At 35.2% G+C, this 20,526-nt stretch overlaps 2 protein-coding genes across 3 annotated transcripts in view; one reads left to right on the top strand and one right to left on the bottom strand.

The window, feature by feature from the left end:
• MYEF2 (myelin expression factor 2) overlaps positions 1–2,404 on the top strand; it is a 33,007-nt gene extending 30,603 nt beyond the window's left edge. For both annotated transcript variants that reach the window (XM_019929119.3, XM_004320317.4), the window contains one exon: positions 995–2,404. In XM_019929119.3, the coding sequence (XP_019784678.1) occupies positions 995–1,158 (164 nt within the window). In that variant the 3' untranslated portion in view covers positions 1,159–2,404. The remainder of the gene's footprint in view (positions 1–994) is intronic.
• SLC24A5 (solute carrier family 24 member 5) lies at positions 1,571–20,288 on the bottom strand. Its single transcript, XM_004320318.4, has 9 exons — positions 20,131–20,288; positions 19,266–19,445; positions 9,491–9,574; positions 9,299–9,402; positions 8,853–8,953; positions 6,875–7,158; positions 4,570–4,776; positions 2,538–2,639; positions 1,571–2,045 (listed from the first exon to the last, which is right to left on the bottom strand). Exons 1-9 carry the CDS (start codon positions 20,249–20,251, stop codon positions 1,723–1,725), a joined length of 1,506 nt encoding a protein of 501 aa, XP_004320366.2. The 5' UTR covers positions 20,252–20,288; the 3' UTR covers positions 1,571–1,722.
• Positions 20,289–20,526: the final 238 nt, after the last annotated feature.

The following is a 20,526-nucleotide window of genomic DNA, read 5'->3' as shown; positions in this document are numbered from 1 at the left end:
GGGAGGGAAACATGGCAGGTAGTGACCTCACATCTAAATCTGTGTGAACTGGGTTATCATACATCCTTGTATGCCTGGGGATAGTCTCAATGTTCACATCTGTTATTTGTGTGTAATTATTATTAAGTCTCCCTTTTACTCTCTGAAGTTTCTGGTTTGGATGATGGATTTTTATGGCTATGTATTTTGATAAATGATATTCATTTATTTCAAATACCAGTCTGTATAGAGTCAGTAATGATATTAACTATAAACAGAACCATTGTCTGGTTTTCCTCCTCCTGGAAGTTTCTCTAAGTTTCTTCTTTGTGCTCTTTATCATCACTGTTTTCTACTTTTATTGATTTAAATCTACAGTATCTCGTCCATGCCTGCTTCTGTAATATACTTGGTGCCACTCTTACATGTGGAGTTCAAATTGTCATATTGAATAAATGACTTTGGCACTGTGGTTGAAAAGCAGAATTAGCGGAGCTCTTTGTGGCCTGGTAAAAATTAAATTTCTGGGCAGTTGCTACTGTTTTCAGGGATAAAAGAGTGAAATGGGGGATAAAAGGGAGGGAAGAGAGATTAGGGGATTTGGGCATAAAAGAGCAATCGTTTTTCTAAAAATAATTTTGTTTGAATTTGTAAGTTTGTTATTAGGCATGGTGACTTGGTGTCATTTTGTGCTAGCTTACCTTATCTTGCTATAAAATTCACTTTAGAAGTAAGGATTTAACATTAAAAAATTTTATTTTAATAAAATATTAAATCCTAAGCAAATTTATTTTGATTTCAATTTTGTATGTTATAACCTGTATATATTCATTACTTTATATGAATTGCATTATATTCAGAATATAAAATGATGAGAATAATGCTTATATGATGTGCTGTTTTAAAATCATTGATGTTTTTAGCCAAGTTCGTTGGCTACGAGAAATTTCAAACCTGTGCAGTGAAATGGAACCTGTTTAAACAAACTAGTAATTCTATAATTTTTATTTTATAGGTCATGTAATGTTTGCAGAAATAAAAATGGAGAATGGAAAGTCAAAAGGCTGTGGAACGGTCAGATTTGACTCCCCAGAATCAGCTGAAAAAGCCTGCAGAATAATGAATGGCATAAAAATCAGTGGCAGAGAAATTGATGTTCGCTTGGATCGTAATGCATAATTTGAAACCACGGTTGGAACATTCTTACATCTGTTTTGCTGAATCTCCTAGTAAAAGTCATTTTTTTAAGTAATACTGTATGCTTACAAAAGTTGTAAAGATGAACTTTTAAAACTCCCACCAGCTTTTAACAGTATAGTGTTAATATACTGTGATTTTTGTTAATCTCAAGTTTGGATTTTTAAAGACAGCAAGTCTGGTCATTCAGTTTAAATGAATGGTTATACTATTTTTAATGAAATAAGCCATTTTCTTGTTATTTTCAGTTCTGCATAGTGGGATTTGTTTGTTCAAGTGTCCCCAGCTTTTATCAACTTATTGTAAGGTAAAACATAGATGGTTTTTTCAAAACTTCTGTTTAATATATGTAATTGTCCTTGAAAAGAAAGGGCTCAGACAAATTAGGATATGATTTTGGTTGTTTTTAAATTTTTCTTGGTGATAAAGAATTACTGTAAGTAAGTTTTAGATTCTAAAATTCAGAATATTTTTTATTTGACTTAAATGGAGAAATGGAGTTTTCCTTCTCTGCCCTTCCCCGTCATTCACATTTTCCACATAACATTAACCACCACAGCCCCTTATTTTATTATTTCCAATAATTCCAAGTTCATACAGAACTGATAATGTTGCAAGCCCCAAGTATAATAATAGGCAGACTAGTCCCAACTTTCTGTCTAGTTTCCAGCCATTAAGGTGAACTGCTAAGAGAAGAAAAATAATTGAAATGTTGAGAAAGATGGTTATGTAAGTTAGTCCTCTACTGTTCACTTCTACAGGAGCAGATGCATTTATAAATGCAGTTTTAATAAACCATGGAACTCCTAGGCACAACATATCGAACACATTGGATCCCACGATGTTAGACATAGCCATATCTCCTTTGCCTGTAAAAAAAAAAAAAGCATGTTGTTAAAATATGCACACCAATACTGTATTTTATTAATAAGCTTCATAAGAAAAAACACTGGATACTTTCTCTGTTTGTTTTGGAAAATTGTTGTATTAGAGGAAAAGTCTTAATGAATTTGTATTTTTAAATTTTGGGGGGTTAGTATTTAAAGTCTTAACATTTATTTATCTAATAATAATTATCTTTATTTATTAAACCATTTTTCAATAAGGTATGTAGATTACTTGTTGCTTTTCATTCTAACATGGTTATGATTTAATGCACATTTCAGATGAATATTACTTGGGCGATTAGATTTAGTGAAATTAATCTGCTATTAAATAGTAAATCCTTCCTCTGAGTCACTCCTTTTTTTTTCTTCAAAGTATGTTACTGAGGAAATAAATATTTTAAAGTTACCTTTGCTCAGTGTATTTCAGCCAGGCTTTTAAGAAGGGCACTGCAGCTTGAGGGACCTACTTCTTACCTTTTCTTGCAACCAACACACTTGCAATCGTGTCTGGTATGCTTGTTCCTGCTGCTAATAAAGTAAGGCCCATTACTGTATCTGGAATTTCTAATGTTTCCCCTGAAATAAACATAGATATTACAAGTTACAAATCTTATAGATTCGCTAACTGTTCTCTGCAGATATTTCAGATATTTCTTTCCTGAAAAAGAAAATAGGCATATTTAGATTTCAGAACCAATATGTATTTACTTAGATTTTAGCTACCAAACTTTTGAATAATATTGGTGAATTGGTAACCCAGGTAGCACAGATTTTTAATGACAGATATCGATATTTAATACACAAAATTCTACCAAGGAGTAATTTCCTTGCCTGGTATGCTTACAGAAGTTTTGGCTGTCCACTGTTGTCAAGGCTGTTGCTTAAAATATGCTAACGAGATTGGTCATTTTCTCTTTTCCCTTTTAAAAACATTTGCTAAAGAGGTCAGATTTAAGCAAATTATTTGTGGCTGTTTTTAAGCTGTACATGTGTTAACACGGTATGCGTTTTTAAATTCCTACTTTAGTGACAGACCTTAGTTTAGTGTTTTCTTTGGGAAGTCATAAATCTGAGGAAAACAGAATAGGATTCGGCTTGAGTCTTTCTAACTTTATGGTCCCAGTTTAATACTTGTGTTAAGTCTGATGTCAGTTCAACATTTTTCATAAATGTATTCATTTTGGGAAACAGAACTAGAGGGAAGTTTAAAAAAAAAAAGTAATTGTAACTGCTCTTAATATTGTAATTGAAAACTTACTTTAGAATTTTTTTTTCTTAAAATGTTAATTAGAAGAACTTCAAGTAGCATATTTATTGCATGCTTATATATTGATACTGGAATTGTAATTGGTTGTTAATTTTGTTACTGGTTTGCCAGAGTTCATATGTACATAAATAACACTAATATTTATCATCTTGGGGACTGTTCTATGATCTAGTACTTCATTTTGTTCTTTTCTTGCTTTCCTAATGTCAAATGTGATCTGTCTGAGAAAATTTAGAGTTTTAATATGCAAGCTATTGGACTTTTTCATCTTACTCTTTAAAAAAAGTAAAAGAAAAAGAAATAGAATAGCATACTATTCTAAGTCATATATTAATTTGAGAAAAGTCAGAGGTCAGCAAATTTTTTTCGAAAGGGTGAGATAGTAATTATTTTAGGCTTTGCAGGCTATATGATCTCCGTTGCAGTTATTCAGCTCTGCCAGTGTAATGTGAAAGCATCCATAGATAATATATAAATTGATGGGCATGACTGTGTCCAGTAAAACTTAACTCTCAAAAGGAGACTCAGTGATTTGGGCACACAGGTGGTGGTTTGCTCACCTATGATATAAGTCCATTCAGCTTAACCTTTCTGGGAGAAATTCCTGATCTTTTTGTTCATTGTTTATATTCAGTTTTTCCTTCTGGACTAGGAGTTCTGTGGGACTAGAGCTACTTATGACCAAGCAGTAATAGTTAAATCTTAATCATGTAGGTAGTAGAAACCTAAAATGAAACTTTATTTTGTACCCTTTTTATTCATTTCATACTACGTTTATATTCCCATATTAAAAAGCAAAATAAAATGTAATCCAGTTAAACAGTGAGTACCCATCGTTTTCTCAAAACACTGGCACCTTGCTATATTTTTTATTATGGAATGGAATTCAATATAAAGACTATATTGTGCACCCATGCAATGTGATTTAATTATTAGCATAATAGAAAGACATTCTGTGAATTTGATTTCATTTATAACATGTACATTCCTTTGACTTGTACCCCTGGGCTGTATATAACAGTGAGAATATAGTTGACATGTGATATACAACTCACAAAACCTGAATGAGCTTGTTGGTGTATTAATATTTAATCTTTCTGTAAATAGCACTAATCTTTAGTCTTTACTGAAAAAAAATTTGCTCTTTAACTAGACTACACTTAGTGAATATATGCTTTGTTCTTATATAAAACTGATTATTTTATTTTTAAATTGTGCTCTTATGCTTAAGATACATACCAGTTATTGTGACCATCCAAACCAGGATATATGTAAATGCAGATATCCACAGTGCTGACATGAAAAAGGTTATCACAAAGTAATTTTTCCAAAACTTTCTTCTACAATCTGGTGTGGTTAGAAAAAGTAGTATAATAATGGGAAGGGATAGTACCCAAAAAATTCTTTTCAAGTCTGCTTCAGGCATGTTGAAAACACTTGGTGGATCTGTTAAGGAAAAATTAAACGATTTTGAGTTTTCTCAAGTGGCCAATTAAGTTAGAAATGTTCATTTAGAGAGCTGTATTGAAATAAATTAGCTGTATCAGTTTTTAAGAGGCTATTTAAAACATTCGAATACCTCATTACTGATATTGCTGGCAAAGAAACTAATTGAGACTTCAGGGCTGACGGTGTAAAATGTGATACTCAGCGTTTCTTGATTTGGGGCCTTAAATCCATCAAAATGTCTTGGATCATTCACTAAGTATGTTAGAGACATAATGTTTATGAAGTGTCAGTTCAACATCTCTTGGTTTTCTACAGTGTGGATGGTCTTCAGTAACTTTTGCTTATGGGATTAACTGGCTGTCTTACCTTAGCTATCCCCGTTGTTTCCATTTCCCAATATTGATGGTACCTCCAGCCTGCCCTATGTATCACATAATGTATACTTAGGGAGTATAAGATAATTATAGCATAATCTTTTTATTAAGTTGAATATTTCTAATTCTCATTGTAAGTGTCTTTAGGGGACTTGTTTCATTATTTTCTTTGATTAATTTACCAAACACAGAATTGACCACAATTCTTAGAAAGAACCTTAAGAAAATATGCACTAGTATAGAATCTACAATGTAACTTATAAGACTTGAGTATGTTTTTTAAATTCAATACTTAGTGGAAGACAATAATATATTCGATTAAAAGGGGAATTCACTTTAAAATTGTTTAAAATTTGTATGGCATTTATAAAATACTATACCCATATTAGGTCACATTACAACGAATGCTAGTAAAATAACTCATAAAAATTTTTTTGCCAAGCCTCAGCCAATGGGCCAGAAAGTAACAGATATAATTTTAGTGTAATAAAAAATGTTTGGACTGGTTCTTTTGAGTTTCTTGTTACAAAATTTAACTTAGACGTGTGTACCTCTTGCACCTGAAAGACTAGAAACTATAATTTTTGTAAGAAGGGGAAAAGTCATACTTTAACTTTTTAAGGTAATAAATTAGAATAAGTTCCCTGTCTACTAAATAAAATTTAGAATCTGTTTCTTACAAACCACTTTATAAAAAAAATAACCACCAAATTTGTATTTCTGGCCATAGCTGAATTCGACTTCCTACTAAATATATTTACTTAAGTGTTTTGCTGCTGCTTCAAATGACATGTTTAAAATTCAACTGTTTCCTTCCTACTTTCTTTTTTCCCACACCAGCTTTTCTTCCTTAATTCCTAGTTTTTGTAAGTGGTGTTCTCATCTTCTTAATCAGTCATGATCAAAACCCTCAGAATTATCTCTGCTCCCAAGTAGCCCTTCAGTGGCCTGGTCTTGGTGATGCTCCCTTTGCAATGTCTCACATCTGTTCTCTTGTATCCCCCCTGCCTTCACTTTGTCTAGACATCTGTTAAACACATCAGTTGGTTTTGTAGCCTCTTAAAGACCTCCATGTCTTTTATCCCATATTTCAGTTCTGATAATTTCTCTGCTCACAAACCTGCAAACACTCTTAATTTAGCATTTAAGACTGTATCCTCTTCCTTTCTATCCACCTTTCTTCTGCTTCCATTCTGCACATGCAGTGCTCCAGTTATGTTAGTACTTGAGCAGGCCTTTTGCTCATGTTATTTCCTTGTCAGTCCATGGAATACTCTTTACTCTTATCTCTGCATCATTTACTTATGACTAATAAGTAACAGCTATTGAAGTCTAGACTTCAATAGCTGTTACTTATTATTCATAAATCAGGTTGTTAGTTAAAATCTTACTATTCTACAAGGCTTAGTTTTAATGCTCCCTTCTCCGTGATAATCTTTCCTATCTAACCATCCTCATCAAATTTTATACCATCTGTCCCGTTTAGGAACCACAGTTATGCGTTATTTGTTTCTCTTTACAGTGTTCACATTTTAGCTATTTGGGTTTTTTTTTTCCCCCCTGTAGTATTGGAAGCTTCTTTAGGGATAGGTCTGCCTCTTGATCATCCCTTAATCCCCTTAGTGTTTTTTACATAGTAAGTATATAGTACTTAATGAATTGAAATGAAATTAAGTTTTGCTAGTGAACAGACTTAATAGTGGCCAGAATGTGGTTATTACCTTCAGAAACATTACTAAGACCATGTAAACTTATGGAAAGCTGGGAGTAGCCAGAATCTTCATGAAATACTCCACTGTCAGTTCTTGATTGCCTACGGATGAAAGGTTGATCCTCATCTTCCCATCCCATCAGTGGCTGTTGTTCACTTCTCTCTTCCATTGCTTTGGCAAGGCAGGTGCAGCAAGGACTGCATTTCTTTATAATATATTGGTTAATTTTAATGTCAAAACACAGCACCAAAACATACAATCCGTATATCAAAAGCAGTGAAGTTCCTTCATACCTATAAATTAGAGAAATTTGTGTGTTTTTCAATTAAAAATGTGAAAGTTATTTTAGAGTTAGTAGCTTTGGGGCAGTATCTGCTTAATTTTCTAATGCAGCAATAGAACAGAAATGTTCTACATATATTTTGGTTTTGCAGATGTGTCCACCTTTGGTTACAGCATTAATAAAAATGTATTGATGAAAGCTTGACACTGTCCTTTCTGTATTTCAAAAACAAAGATTATAAATTCATTGTCTTAATTTGTAGAATCCTTCCTAATGGCAGACATAAAAAGTTCTTTTAACATAATAGTAATTATAGACTTTCAAAATAAAAGTGAAACTAATGAATAGTGATGGGCATTCTCCACCTCAGGTCATTGGAAGAATATAATAATTATAAGAACATATAGTATCTGTTCATTTCAATTGTATAGGAATTTTGTGTAAAATATTCAGAATATGTTAGACTTTGGCTGGAGCCTTTCAGTTTGCTATACCGCTATACAGAGATTTTTCGAAGATTTTAATGTAAATGAGTTTGGCTTGCATTCACAAGAAAGCAAGGATGTTCTCAAAAATAAAATTATACCTAAGGCACTGAGAACCGTTTTCCTGTACTCTGGCTTGCTGTTTAAAGGATTTTCATTAGCTAATACCATCACATTTGAACCTTGCATTTACCTTTTATTTTATAGCCATTGAGTCTCTGCTACAGCTTGAAAGCACGGAGTTCTTGATTTCCCTAATGGGGGGGAGCATTAGCTTGGATGCTCTCACAGTCATTGTTCCCTTACAGACAACTGCTAAGTCCCAGAAGCATCCCCATTGTAACCAACAGTCTTTCCTTGGGAGACAGGCTAGATTTCAGGATGATTCATTTAAAAAATTTGCTCCCTGCGAGGTTTAAAGTGTTTTGATAGCAGGTATTGATGCAGCACAGCCAAATAGTAGTATTCCAGAGGGGTGCCGTTTACAGTGTTTTCTATTTTTCTGGTGATCTCTGGCATTGGGCAATGTACAATCCGTATGGCTGTGTTTTACATTTCTTTATCCGTTAAGATTCCTAGTGTAGTGATAAACACCTACTCGTTAGCTGAAACGATTACTATCTGTTCACTAAGTCACCCCCTTTTTCATTTTCTTGGGACAGCAAGGCATGGGGAGATTATAAAGCAAACAGGTTTTAATATTGAAACCTAAACGTTTTTGATTTTTAGAGGAAGAAGGCTATAGTTCCTCTTACTAAATGAACATCAGGGAGAAAGTTGGAGGAATTTAAAGGAACTTTTACTTCCTTTGTCATCTTCTCCAATCTTGTGACCATGGTCACTTTTAACGGAAGCAAGGTAAACTACCCAATAGATGAAGAAGCCACCTGTTAGGGCTTTAACAGACAACAAAAGTTGGGAGATCTTCTCAACAGAAAGTCAGTGGAGAGAAAGAAGGGTGGTAACATCCAGTGGTTAGATAGAAAAAAGACTGACTTGACTAAAGAATTACAAAGAAGGGAGAAGAACCCAACTAGCAATGGTGGTGAGGGGGTTAGCTCAGAGACCTACAGGGAAAATGTACGGAAGTGGCGGATAATTGAGAAGTGATTGAAATAACATTTTTGAAAAAAAAAGAAATGTTACCAAACCATCAGAATTTTATAAAAATCCTCTCTGTAACTGTTTTACATTAAGAATAATGATTATTGAAGCTTACCAGTAAACTTGGTTGTCAAATATTATGGCAAGAACTGCTGCTACACTAATCATGTATGCTGCACAGTCTCTGAATAGGGGCCAACATGATAGCGTTGAAACCTATAAAAATAATTAATGTTTTCCATTACACTGTAACTTCTTCAAGTACTTGCTTAGTGCAATAATAAAATTGTTTGTATATTTGTAGCTAAATATTGTTGCCTTTTGCATATTGCATAGAGAAAGGAATTTTAAGAAAAATTGTGTTTCTAAACCTAGTCTGATTTTCATAAATTTGACCAAGAGGTATTTGTGGGTTAACTTAAAATTGAATACATGTTGTTTTTCTACCGATTAATAAATTTAATTGAACGCATTACTAGTGCCTTGTTTGTTCTAGACTGTGAACGGTTCTTATAATTTGTCAAGGCAATAAATTTTGTTGAATAAAGTTGTTTTACATACCACGTTAGATAGTAAGCCACAGGCTGCACAGATGCCAAGGAGATTATAAATTGCAGATCCAAGAATGGTGCTAATGCCAATATCGCCCTCTGTGATAAATACACCTATAAGCAAGATCGTAGCTCAGTTAGTATTGACTTGGAGAAGATCAAATCACATGGAGTAAGAAAAAATATAAGGAGCAATATTTACCTAGGAAAGCAGTAACCAATTCAGGAGCTGAACTACCGGCTGCCATAAAAGTTGCACCTGCAACATTCTGGGACAATCCAAAGGCTGAAGACAAATGAGATTATGTTATGCCTGGTAAAGTGACAAATGAAAGTATGTCTTTATAACTAAATAGATACATATATCAAAGCTACACCTTCACAGAGAATCACTAATATTAACTTTAGCTGGAAAATAGCCAATAGAGGCAGCGTGCTAGGCATTATTTACCCTTGGTCAGAAAGTTAGTGTCAAAGTTAGAACTAAAACTCAGGTTTCCAAGGCTTTGATAACAATCCTTTGTTGATGTTTATTGTTTGCTATATCTACTGATATTTGACACTCAGTCTTTCCAGACTCTCAAACTCTGGTGTGCTTTGTTGAGTCCCGTTCACCTGTGGTCAGTATTTCCTTATTCTTGCCTGTGGGGACCGTTACCTGTCGCTCACACTCAGGTCCACATCAGGTTCTACTTCTCTGCTGAGACATCTACCTTTGACATTACTGATTCCTTTTGTTGTTGGCGGTGTGACAACAAAACAAAAATAGCTACGATATTTCTGCCCACATGATTTTCCAGAACTTCTCCATTCCCTATCAAAAAACCAAAACAAAACAAAAAACAGGGTGGAGTTTATGTTTACGTCATCTGAGCCTAGAAGAGCCTTTGTGACTGCTTTGACTAACAGTATGGCAGAGCCGTAATATTTCTGAAGCTAGGGCATAAAAGGTGACAAAACTTTCTCATGGTTTTCTCTCTCTAGGAACATTTGCTTCAGAGCCCTAAGTGATCGCATAAAAACCCTGGCTACCATACTGGAAAGACCTTGTGAAGAGCCCACATAGAAATAGAGATCCCTGAGGAACCCCGGCTGGTGCAGCCCCCCAGTTTTGAATCTTCCCATCCCAGGCACCAGACATGTGAAGGAGGGAGTTTTCAGATAATTCTAGTCCTCTCTTCTTACTATAACTGCATGAGAGACCTCAAGCAAGAACCACTCAGCTGAGGCCAGTAAACCCCCAAAGCTGTGAGAGGTATGAAATGATTGTTCTTTTAAGCTAATAGTTTTGGGGTGATTTGTTAAGCAGCCGTAGATAACTGGAACACCTGACTATTGTTCATTTATTTTTTATCTATTGACTACCTAGTATGCCAGATGCTTTTTTTATGTGCTAGGAATGTGGCAGCAACAAAACAGACAAATGTTTCTCATCTTCTGGAATTTAATTATAGTGAGAACAGACAGGATAAGAAAACTATGTATTATGTTAGGAGCAAAAGCAGGGTGGGGGGATATAAAATGTCATGGAGGAAAGATTGTAATTTTAGATTGGGTAACCAGAAAGGACTTCACTGAGATGGTAACTTAACAAAGACTTCAAAGTGAGGGAGCTAACCTCACATAGACCAGGAGTATTCTAGGCAGATGGAGTGAGTGCAAAGAATTTGAGGTAGAAGCTAGCCTGCGTGTTCAAGAAACAGAAAAAGACTGGAGTGTCTGGAATAAAGTGTGTGAAGGAGAGCTGTAGATGATGAGGTCAAAGGTAATAGGTGGCTAGATCATGTAAGGCCTTGTGGATCCTAGCAAGGACTTGGGCTTTTATTGTGAAGAATATGGGAAGTGCTTGGAAAGACATCCACAATATTGCTTGCTGGTAATACCAGCCGCAGTCATCTTTTTTATCCCCATGAGATCATCTGGTCTCAGAGGCCCAACCAGCTTGTTGGGCCACCTGTTAAGCCTCCATTGTGAAAAATCCTCTCAGGGTAGTCGGAATTATCTAATCCAGGCTCTCTATCCTATTCCTTACTATTTTCCTTTGGTCACCTTGCTTGATGATCATCTACTTGTAGTGACTAATGAAGAGAGAGAAGTAATCATTTATGTAAGTGACATTTCATAGCATTTCTTATACTGGTTAGAGTAATTTTACATATAAATATGTAGTATATATATAGTATATCGTATTTATACTCTTACTACAACTCTGATATGTAGTAGGACCAATTGGCCATGAAACTTAAAATAGAACAAGATGAAGCATATTGTTCTGTTCTTAACTTTTTCATTTTATGTATGAAGTAAATAATATCTTACATTCATGGTATACAGTTCACGATCATGTACATAATTTAATCATCTCAGCTATCCTCGGATGTGAGTGGTGGTATTTCCATTTTACAGATAAACGGGTCCAGAAGGTTAAGTAACTAAAAGTTACATGGAGAGCAAGGATCTTAAATGTGAGGAATTAGGGCATAAACCACAAGTCTGTTGCTTCTAAACCCAGTGCTATTTCTGTTTCATCACAGAAACTCAATATAATATAAGAATGGCACTTAGGCCAATTATGGGGGACAATTGAGTCATTTTCTTTCCTGCCTCATGACACTGGTACATAACTACCACTGTTCCATTCCTTGCTAGGGGGAAAATAGCTAATGGGAGTCAGGAATAATTTGGACGTTTTCCAGCATATTCCAGAGAATGTATAAATTTAGTGATATTACCATGAATTCTCTTCTCAAATCAAACCAGGGCTCGATAATATGTGGAGGAAATTGAAAAAGAACAAAGTGCTTCATCTTGAAGTAACTGTCTAAACTCAGGGCAGCTGAAGTGTGAATGGCCAATCTTCATTTAATGCTGGCTGAAGAATGCTTCATTAGAAAAATTCAGTCTTGAGAGAGAAAGGGTGATCCATCCGGCTGTTGCAAGGTAGGAAAATAGGTGGCCCTTTTGAGCACTTTCACTCTCAAAAGGCAGTAACAATAAAGCTTGTTGCTATTCACTGGGCTCTATTTGAGTTATGAAAAGAAAGGTTCTGTACAGATGGATGTGTAAAACTTCAAAGATATTTTAACAAGTTATATCTTAAGGTTCTGAGCATATTTTATAAAATGGTTTATACCTTTGAACTTTAGAATCGACTGGCTTTGTCTTCACTGACCCTTGGGTAGCATTTCTCTCTGCTATAGTTTATTATTAAAGATAAATTATTCTGGTTTCCCCCCTCTCCCAAGAGCTATTACTTTTTTCCCTCTCTATTACTCTAAAGGAATAATCATATTTCCTTCAGGATATAGTAGAAATGTTCAAGGTGAGTTTTCTTTATAGGTTTAGATATTACATTGTTTATATAAAGTGCAACTTTATGATAATGAACTGATTACTGGAACTCATCAGACTTTTTCTTAAGCATGTTCTCTTCTCTGATACCATGTTGGAAAGTTTGTAATGGTTTTTGAAAATCCTCTTCTGGAAATATAGTAGAAAGAGTTTTAAACTAAAATGGAGACCTGGCTTCTGGCCTTGCCACTACCTTGATGTGAGACTTTAGATAAGTCATTCAGACAAGTCTTGTATTTTGCCATCTGTAAAATGGAGGGTTGGACTACACAATATTTAGGTATCTTCTAATATTATCAATTTTTACAAAAAATATAAAATATGAATTCTATGCCTTAAGCCTCTGTACTGCTTCTTACTGTTAAATCAATTCCTTTTATAAATAAAAATCCCCTTTGTTGCTGAAAATTTAGAAAATGGAGGAGAAAACAATGGGGAGGATCATTTATAATTTTAACATTGTATTTTAACCACTGCTACCGTTCTTTATGTATTTCCAGTTCTTTTCACAATGTGCGTTTAATAGAGTTACAAGAGAAGGCTATAAGCAATTTGGTGTCTTCTGGCACAATTTTGTAAAGTCCTCAGTGATAGCAAATTTTCATGCCTTGTGAATGGATTTGAATTTTGGAAGCAATTAAAAGTCATTCAGACCCAACTCTAGTGACTAGGGTGGGTAGTCATGCTGAGTAATTCTATTCAAAATGAAGTATGACAGCAAACCAATGTCTTTTATGATTTGCAAAATTGGTTCTGATACTAATTCCAAATATATTCTAGAAATGTTTTGAGTGAAGTCAGCATCATTGAAATAAATGCCTAGCCCCTCAATGTACAACTGCATGTATATCTCTGTGGTGCTTTTAACAGTAAATAAAAACGTTTGAAGTACTTTAGAGTTATCATCTCATATTTTGTCTGAGCTATAACGGAATAAATTCTGAAACTCTGTATAATGTTTTGAAAGGCCTGATTCCACTGAAAAAGAAAGACTCCCCCATGGCCTAATCTAACAGCTTTAATATTAATTAATTTCCACTTGCCCTAAGTCTATCATATAAAGCATATGTAAGACATTTTATCTCCAAAGCTTACAATTACCTGAGTTTTGTCTCCATAACTTGCCCGAAGTCACATAGGTAGTAGTTGCAGAGATGGGATGGGCAGCTAGACCTTTTTGAATTTAAAAAGCTGCTCTTTCTGTTACCCATGTAAGTGAAGAGATTAATACATAGCTTTATTATTATCATCATCATCATCATTGCCTGTTCCTGAATAGCATCTTGGTAATATCCAGACCACTTAGCACTTATTTAGATCCATATACCTGGGGTAGATTTAGATGCAATCCAAGGTGACCACAATGTATTTATTTATATTTTAAATTTAGATTAGTTTAGATCAGAGGGAGAAGAAAAACAAAGAGGATGAAAATGCTCTTAAGAGGAGAATGAGTGCCTGTGTGGCAGGGAGGAAGTGCTATTCTTAGATTCTTTGTTCTTTGGAAAGGCTTTGCCTCTGTAAATTTCATAAGGATTAAGAATCAAACAATCCCCTGAAACTGTCGGCTATCCAAATGCCATACTCACAGAATTATTCCACTCCCTTTCAATTTTATCAATTTAGAATTAATTCTACCTGGAATTAAAACTTGCCTTTCTTTCTTATTGTCTATTTCTGAAACACAAAGTAGAACATGGGCAAATATTAGCTCAAATCAGAGTGAATAATTTTTTAATAAAAAAGTAAATATTTTATTTAAGTATGTTTCTGAAAACCTTACTAAGATCATTTTCACTTAAGACATGTTATACTTCAAAGGATCAACATGGTGGAGGGATTAGAACTACTAACTGAATAGCGTATTAGTGTAACATTTAAAAAGAAAAGTTTCATAACTAGCTCATTGTGGACTTTGGGCTATATCAAGTGACCAGTCACTAGGGGTTCTCATGTTTCTCTCTAGTTAGCTTAGGAAAAGTTAAAGAAAGGTGATTTAAACAGTGGTTAAATAACTCTAGGAGATCCCCATTACATGTTAAAACAATACATAAAAAGGATTTGTTTTGACTTTATACTGAACTTTCGTGTTTCTAAAAATGAACTGCTTATAAAGATGAGAGGTAATAGTCCTACTATTTGGGCTACAAGTTAATATAGTTTATATTATATATAAATGTGTTCAAAGAATCAACTTTAGTCTCTTTTCCTTTAGAACATAAATAGATAAAAGAGAAAATAGGATTAGAGGAAGGGGGTATAGCAACAACATTTTCTTGTATTGGTTCTACATAGTTAAGATGACAGCAAAATGTCTCAGGGTATGTGCTTGCTTTTCCAGTTTTGAGGTGGGGAGGAGAGGTTGTGTGACTTTGATGGTCATGAGTTGAGCAAGAAAGGGAAAGATCCTTGTTGAAAGCCTCAAGTGGTGGTGGTTCTAATGGTAATTGACAGACCAGCATATATAGCTACAGACAGAGACAGCTACACTTGGCTGAGTTGGCCCTGGCCAGGGCGTCAGCAAGAGGCTCTGCCCTCCACCACTTCCAACTTATCCCCTGCATGGAGACTCCAGTCCTGAGCCTTTTCTAGTCTTCACCTTGCTGAGGACCCTTGTGCTAACCAAATGAACCACTGTTAGTGATTGGAGGAGGGGTTCCTGGGGTGATGGGGTGGGCCGGGGGTGTGCCAATTCAACCATTGTATCCTAGGTTGGAACTCAGACATGTACTCCATAGAAAGTCATTGCGTTATACGTGATGGTTTGGTTCCACAGTACTGCACTATGATTTCATGTACATCATAGACAAAATGCTCAGTTCTCAGAGTCTCATTATTGCAGATTACCATTTATAACATTAATTTACAGCCCCCAGTAGGTTGCTAAAATTCTTAACTGATTTTTTTAAGTGACTTGGTGGATTCTCATTATTTTGTAGTATATTTCCTCTGTAGTTACAATGAGTATTTGATGTATTTTTGTGGTCAAAATTTTCAGTGCCCTTGGGAGGAAAAATACCTTTTAAAATTGTTCAGAAAGAACAGTTCTTCTGAAGCAACCATATTACGGCAGCTAATCTCAAACAAGGACGTGTAAAATTATATCACACAGCAATTGAAAACATTCTTGGGTTTTGGCATTAGAGAAACCAGGGCTCTCCTGTGTACTGGCTGTGTAGTCTTGAGAAATTATATATTCTCTCAGCCTCGGTTTTTTTCATTAGTAAAACCAATCTAATAGTCCCTACTTTATAGGGTTTCTGTGAAGACTAAATATAATCATATATGTTTAATTTAGAACCATGCTTGGTCTTCTATAATTGTTTTATGATAAATAACTATAACAAGTATATAAATAGTTAATAGCATTCCAGTACATTGTAGAATGCTCTGTAAATTGTTTAGAGGATTATATTAATACTTATTAGTTGGGTGGGACTATTATAGCTTGTCAAAGAACTATGGGGAACTGTAAAGCATTTGCAGACTTCCTGAAGTTAGTTTCTGTGGATGTAAAGAAATTCCAGAGAAATTGTTTTTTATTGTTGATGTCCTAGTTTGGATAAGACCTTGGAAAGAGAAACGACAGAATTAATTTAGAGGCATTTAAAAAATGAATCCAGCTAGCACTATTTCCATTTCATTTCATTGCCAGCATTTTCAATGCTGAAGACCGGGGTCAATTCTTAGCAGCTGAAGATTTGGCAGTGATGTGGGCATCCATCAATCACACATCCATAATAGCTACTGTGTTACACTTCAGAGCAAAGAGCTATTCACTTGAGAAATGAATGTTTGCTGATGATGTTCCAAAGTAATTCCACAAATGGCATGGTGGAAATCATTATTATAGATATTTTATGAAGTTGCTTAATGAAGATTATTTTGAAGTAGCAATCTAAATTTTAATGCAGTAGTTTCTTCTGCAGGGCTAGAAAGTTATCTGTTTATTTACCACTCCCAAGACAGGTTTTTATTTAAAAAATTCTTGATGGATTTATTCTTTCAGTCAATTCATTGTTTGGAAATGTGAAAACAAAAAACAAGCAAAAAAAAAGTGATTTTTTTGTTTGTTTCTTTTCCAAGAAGAGAAGGATTCTAAGTGGGGATATGGTACCTTGAATTTTTAATTTCTTAATTTTATATAATTAATATGATTTAGTTTTTTTAATGAGAAGTGTGGTACTGGCACAAACATGAACAAATAGATCATTAGAATAGAGTATAGAGTTGAGAGTATAGAAAATGGATCAACTTTTGGAAAAAATAGCATTGTATCCTATAGCAAAACAAATTCTTGGTGGAAGAAATAAAAATATTAAATATAAATAAATAAATAAATGTAAAAAAAAAAAGAAACTATAAGTAGAAGAAAAGATGACAATTTTTCTGACCTAGGGATAAAAAGGTATTTCTAGGTATAAAACCAAAAGGAAAGTCATAAGGAAAATATTTGTAAATTTACTTAAAAATATGTACACTTCAAAAAAAATTAAAAAGTACACTTCAATGTGATAAACACATAAAATACAAAACCAAACAAACCATAAAAAGTATATCATATAAAAATTATATTAGAAAGAGTTAATACCCTTATGTTAAAAAAAATCTTGGAAATCAGTAAGTAAAAGACAAGTACTCCCGTATTAGAACATGGGCAAAAAACACAAAAGCAAAACCAGAAATTTTAATACACATATAAAATTTTCAACCTCACAAATAGTAAGATAAATACAAATTTTATAAAATAACTTCCATTTGAAAGCAATTAACAAAGACATTTAAAATGATCCCAATAAGAATTATTTTTAAAAAAGGTATTATTCATGGTTTTCTGGAATGGAAGCTACCACACATTGTGGAGGTTTTCGTTGGCACACCCTTTGTGAAATGCTTTTGGAAATGTATAATATAAAGCTTAAAATATGCATAGCTCTGTATCTTTATCAGGAAATGATCAGAGAAGTTTGCAAAGATTTGGTACAAGTATGGGCATAACATCATTTAGAACAAAAAATTAAAACTCAAATGTCTAATAAGATTAATAATTTTAAAAATTGTGATAAATTTCTACTGGGTGCTTATTATGTATAAAAGCCAGTGTTAGGTGCTCAAATCGTTTCCAGAATCAGGAACTATTGTGCTGCCATGAAAAGTCATGTTTTTGAAGGGTATTCAATAATATAGGGAAATGTACATGATCAAATATTATCTTAGGAAAAGGAAACGACCTCAAATTGTATATGTAGCAAGATCTAAAAGACTGAAAGGAAATACACCAAATGATAACTGTGGGGGTCTCTGGGTGATAGAAATGTAGAGGAATTTGTTTTTTCTTCTATTCTGCTTGCATTTCATCAGTCTAAGTAAAAGTATTATGTTAAAGTAATTTAATTTCTGTTAAGGAAAACTATCAATGTCAATGTCAAATGTAGTATCAATGTGAAACTATATGTATAAGTTAAATAATAATTGTAATAAACTTACGCTGACCTGTTCTATAATTATTTTTCATTAGAGAAATAGGTGTTGAGTGCCTCTGCTATTGCCAGATCCTGTTTTAAGTCCTAAGGATACTGCTGTACTGCACTGAACAAGAGAGAAAATGACTTGTATTTCAGCAGGGGTGGGGGATGGGACCATGAGAAAAGGGAGGAAGGGAGAGTTACATTCATGCTGTTTCCCTGTGAAGAAATGCTAGCTCTGTGTGTGTGTGTGTGTGTGTGTGTGTGTGTGTGTGTGTGTGTGTGTGTGTGGCGGGGGGATGCTATTTCTGTGCAGTCCTGGGAGTATGCGGTGGGAAATCTAACCCTTAACTTTGACCTTCCCTGAAGTGAGCATGCTCAACCGATTAAACTAATTAAGCAGGAGACAGAGACTGGAAACGCTGGCACTTTCGCTTATTTGGCATAAAACATCACTGATATCCTGATTTTAGGGACCAGTGTGCTAATGTAAGGTCTGTGCTCAGAATTCTGGGCGATATACATGATTGAAGGGGTAGAACTGAGGGGCTTGGCAGATCTTATTTCCAGAAACCAGTAACTGAGCTTAATGTTTAATTACCTGATGCCGAAGGGCACTTTACAGAAAATGCAGGACTTATTTATTTATTTATTGGTTCATAAACATGAATTAGTTTCCTTACTGGTAGGAGGCTGGGAAAGGAAGAGGGAGGAGGGCGGTCCTTAAAGGTATTTGTTTATCATCTACCTTTAAAAAAGTTACAGAGATTTTAGAGTAAAAATGAAAAAAATTTTTGAAGTATTTGATGGCAAGTATTAGAAGTCCAGTGTATTAGGAGTATGTACCATGTGTATGAAATGTGGAACAGCTTACTAACAAACAGCTAGGCAGTACGATAGACAAACTGCAAGTTTCTGGAGATAGGCAGTATAACAATAGTTGCTCTGTACTCATTTAAAGATGTTCTGCTGCACATTAACTACCAAGAAAAACCATACTCAAGCCAGTCCCTCAAGGTACAGGACACCACGACGCAGGAGTCAGTGTTCTGCAGCCAGTTGAGATGGACAGGATTGCTGCAGAGCTACTCCAAAGACAGCTGTACATGTGTGTGGCACTACTGTTCTGGAAAGTTGTAGAGAAGATTTCCAGCTACTTACATTCACTGATGATTTCCAAGGAGGGTAGGAAGTACTCATCACAGACAATAGACATGGCCATGAACATGTAAAGGATAATTAGGAAGTAGATTATGATGCCTCCATCTGCACGCTCCTGTTTTGTGAAAAATCCTTCAGGAAACTCCGAAGATGGGGACATAACACATTGGGTGCTATTTCCTGGTAAGGAAAAGGAGGTGAAAATTTGAAGGATGTTCGAGTCACACATTCCAAGCCCACAAAGAGAAATTCCTTAAAAAAACAGGAAGTGTGGGATTAAATCACTTTTGAATATGATGTAATTGTAGATCCTTAAAAAAAAAATTAGTCTTTGGGACCTGAAAGAGGTGCTTTAAATGAAATAAGATAATGATAGGTGAATTAAAAAGAGGAAATAACGAAATCAGTCTTCCTTGTCTGCTTCATTAATAAAAGGGAATTCTGAGCCCCTTTTCCTCCTCAATTAGAAACTGTTTTTTGAAGATAAAGATTCCTAATATCTGTACAATTTCATTTTCCCATTTCAGAGCCCAAGTTGTCCGCAAAGCCCAAGGCCCACAAAGAATCATCCACTGTTGCAGAGAGAATTGCTAGGGTGAAAGGTTTCTTTTTCCATGATGAAGTCTCCAGCAATAAAAACTGAAGACTCTCCTGCTTCATGACGTCTGTGAATGATTTCAGAGCTATCCTTGAGAACTTATTCGAAGGATCAGAAGTGTTTGATAGCCTACCAAATGCTAAAACTCAGAGCAAATACAGCAGGAAGCATAAGTAAAAGTGAGTCAAGTAAGAATTTCCCTCTCTTTGTCTGTTTATCCATATGTGGCAGCAGCAGCAGGGGTAGCTGACCCCAGCGTCCACCTACCTGCAGCCCTTGGAAGACGTTGCGGCAGGGAGGCACCTGGGGGAGGCAAGTGTGCAGTAGCCCAGAGGATGCCGAGGAGCAGGGCCCTTCTTGCCCACCGTGGGCCCCCTTTGGTCTGCATTGCTGCAGCGGTCTTTCTGCAACGTGCAGCCTTGGGAAGGGAGAAGAGGAGGATTAAGCTGGATCATGTGAGGAGTCTCCTTCCTGCCCAGTGCCCTGCCCAGGGCACATCAAAGCAAGGCCAGTGGACAAGGGAGGGTGATTGGAGCCAGCCAAGCTACTCTGATCAGGAGCCCTAAGCCCCAGAGAGGCTGGAGGAGGTAGGGAGGAAGCAGACAGTCCTGTGGTCCACAGTCCCCGAGGGCAGATCCAGGCGGCTTGCTCTTTACAGAGTGA

The sequence above is a fragment of the Tursiops truncatus genome, chromosome 2, assembly GCF_011762595.2.
Source record: "Tursiops truncatus isolate mTurTru1 chromosome 2, mTurTru1.mat.Y, whole genome shotgun sequence".
NCBI lineage: Eukaryota > Metazoa > Chordata > Mammalia > Artiodactyla > Delphinidae > Tursiops > Tursiops truncatus.
The sequence above is the reverse complement of the archived record's forward strand: the minus strand, read 5'-3'. Positions and strand labels throughout refer to the sequence as shown.